We start from the raw sequence: 2,942 nt of genomic DNA on the forward strand, positions 1-2,942 counted from the left end.
TGCAAGGGGTCCCTATGGGGCCCTTAAAGTCCCATTATGGGACAGGGTGTCTCTGTGGGGCCCTGTAGAGTCTTGTTGTGGGGCCGGATGGTGCTGTGGGGCTATAGCATCTTGTTGAGGGGCCCTATAGGGAGTGGTTATGGGGCCCATAGGATTTCGTTATGGGGCTGGATGCTGCTATAGGACCCTATGGGATGTTGTTATGGGACCCCATAGGGACTGGTTATGGGGCCTGTGGGGACCTTTTATGGGATGGGAAGTCCCTATGGGGCCCTATAGAGTCTCAYTGTGGGGCTGAATGACATTGTGGGGTCCATAGGGTCTTGTTAGGGGCTGTGGGTCCCTRTGGGGTCTGTAGGATCTCATTATGCGGCTGGATGTTGGTATGGGCCTTATAGGATCTCGTTATGGGGCACATAGAGTCCCGTTATGTGGCRAGGTTCCCTGTGGGGCCCTATAGGGTCTCGTTGTGGGCCTGGATGCCACTATGGGGCCCATAGGCTCCTGTTATGGGGCAGGGGATCCCTTTGGGGCCCATAAGATCTCATTATGGGGCCGGATGCTGCTATAAGGCCCTATAGGATCTTGTTATGGGGCCCTATAGTGAGCAGTTATGGGGCGTATAGGGATCTGTTACGGGGCGGGGGCTCCCTATGGGACCCTATAGAGTCTTGTTGTGGGGCCGGATGCCATGATAGGGCCCATAAGGTCTCATTAAGGGGTCCTATAGGGAGCTGCTATGTGGGCCRTAGGGTCTTGTTATGGGATGTGGGTCCCTATGGAACATATAGCGTGTCATTGTGGGGCTGGATACTGCTATGCGACCCATAGGTTCTCGTTATGGCCCTCTCTAGGGAGCTGCTGTGGGGCCTATAGGGTCTTGCTACGGGACTGGAAGCCCCTTTTGGACCCCCCTGGGTCCTTCCATGAGGCTTGGGCCCCTATAGACCCCTAAAGCTCTGCTCTATGGGGTCCCCGTGGGGCTGTTCTGTGGATCAGGGTGCCCCTATAGCCCCCCCCCTCACGCTGTGGGGCTGCCCCCCCATGTCCCCCCTCGCAGGGAGTCGACATCCGTCACAACCGGGACCGCAAAGTCCGGCGCAAGGAGCCCCGGAGCCAGGATGTCTATTTGCGGCTGCTCGTGAAGGTATGGGGCGCCTATGGGGCACGTGCGGCGTCTGTAGGGCACATAGGGCACCTCTAGAGCACATGTGGGGCAGTTATGGGGCCTATGGGATTTCTGTGGGGTGGCTCTGGGTGCTGGGGGGCAGCCGCGTCTATTTGTGGCTGCCTGTTAAGGTATGGGGCCCCTATGGCATCTATAGGGCCTGTATGGCGTGCCTATGGGGCCTATAGGATACCTATGGGGTGGCTCTAGGTGCTAGGGGGCAGCCAGGGTGTTTCTTTGTGGCTGCTCGTTAAGGTATGGGGCACATATAGGGCACCTATGGGGGCTGGAGGGCAGCTGGGCGTCGATTTGCAGCTACTCATTAAGGTAGGGGTCACCTCTAGGACCTATAGAGCACGTGTAGGGCGGTTATGGGGTCTGTAGGGCACTTATGGGGCAGCTCTGGGTGCAGGGGGCAGCCAGGACAACCCTATAGGTGCTGGGGGTTGCTGTGGGGCCCAAATGGGTCCCATGGGGCTTATAGGGCACTGGTGGGTGCTGGGAGCACCTATAGGGCAGATCTGGGGCACCCATGGGAGCAGAGGGTGTCTGGGGGAACCTATGGGGTTTATAGGGCTCCCATGGGTGCTGGGGAACCCTATGAGGTGGGAGGGGGGGCATGGTGTTGGTGACACCCAAAGGATACTGGTTACACCTATAGGGTGTTGCTGAACGCGATGGGGTGTTGGTGACATCCATAGGATGTGACTGCCCCCCATGTGGGTGTTGCCACCCCTGTGGGGGTGTTGGTGACACCTCTAGGGTGTTGCTGCCCCCATGGGGGCGTTGGTGACCCTGGGACCCCCTGTGTGGCTGTTGGTGACACCCATAGGGTGTTGCTGCCCCCATGGGCGCTGGTGACACCTATAGGCTGGTGACACCTATAGGGTGTTATCTTTCCCGTGCAGGTGTTGCTGACACTCTGAGGGTGTGGGTGACACCCATAGAGTGTTGCTGCCCCGTGCAGGTGTTGGCAACACCCATAGGGTGTCACCATCCCCCCCATGGGCTGTTGCTGCCCCCATGGGTGTTGGTGACACCTATAGGGTGTTGTCATCCCCGTGTGGCTGTTGCTGCCTCCCATGGGCTGTTGCCACCCTGTGTGACTGTTGGCAACACCCATAGGCTATGGCCGCCCTGTGCAGGTGTTGGTGACACCCATAGGGTGTTGTCATCCCCGTGCAACTGTTGCCACCTCCCATGGGCTGTGGCTGCCCCCGTGCAGGCATTAGCGACACCCACGGGGTGGTCGCGACACCTATAGGGTGTTGTCATCGCTGTGCGGGTGTTGGTGACACCCGTAGAGTGTTGCCGCCCGTGCGGCTGTAGCTGACGCYGCCTGTCCCTACAGCTCTACCGCTTCCTGGCCCGTCGCACTCGCGCCGCCTTCGCCCGCGTCGTCCTCAAGCGCCTGTTCATGAGCCGGAGCAACCGCCCCCCGCTGGCGCTGTCCCGCCTGGTGAGTGACAAAACACCCCGAAACACCCCAAAACGGCCCCAAACGGGGCCAAATTACCCCCAAATGGCCCAAAACAGCCCCTGTTCATGAGCCGGAGCAACCGCCCCCCGCTGGTGCTGTCCCGCCTGGTGAGTGACAAAACACCTGGAAAACATCCCAAAACACGCCGAAACAGCCCAAAACGGCTCAAAACATGGCCAAATGACCCCACAAGAGCCCAAAACAGCTAGAACAGGCACCAAATGTCCCAGACTGCCCCGCAACAGCCTGACACGGGCCCCAAATTGCCCCAAAACGTCTCAAATGGTGACATTT

General features: G+C 59.3%; 1 protein-coding gene across 1 annotated transcript; it reads left to right on the plus strand.

Annotated features, from left to right (window-relative positions):
- Positions 1-377: 377 nt before the first annotated feature.
- Positions 378-2,627, plus strand: RPL18 (ribosomal protein L18; the record flags this gene model as incomplete). Its single annotated transcript, XM_026052124.1, has 3 exons — positions 378-383; positions 1,013-1,147; positions 2,520-2,627. Coding segments are annotated over exons 1-3 (249 nt in total), but the record flags the coding sequence as incomplete, so codon positions are not given.
- Positions 2,628-2,942: the final 315 nt, after the last annotated feature.

The sequence above is a fragment of the Nothoprocta perdicaria genome, unplaced genomic scaffold (assembly GCF_003342845.1).
Source record: "Nothoprocta perdicaria isolate Ctin4 unplaced genomic scaffold, notPer1 scaffold_838, whole genome shotgun sequence".
In the NCBI taxonomy this organism is placed as follows: Eukaryota; Metazoa; Chordata; class Aves; order Tinamiformes; family Tinamidae; genus Nothoprocta; species Nothoprocta perdicaria.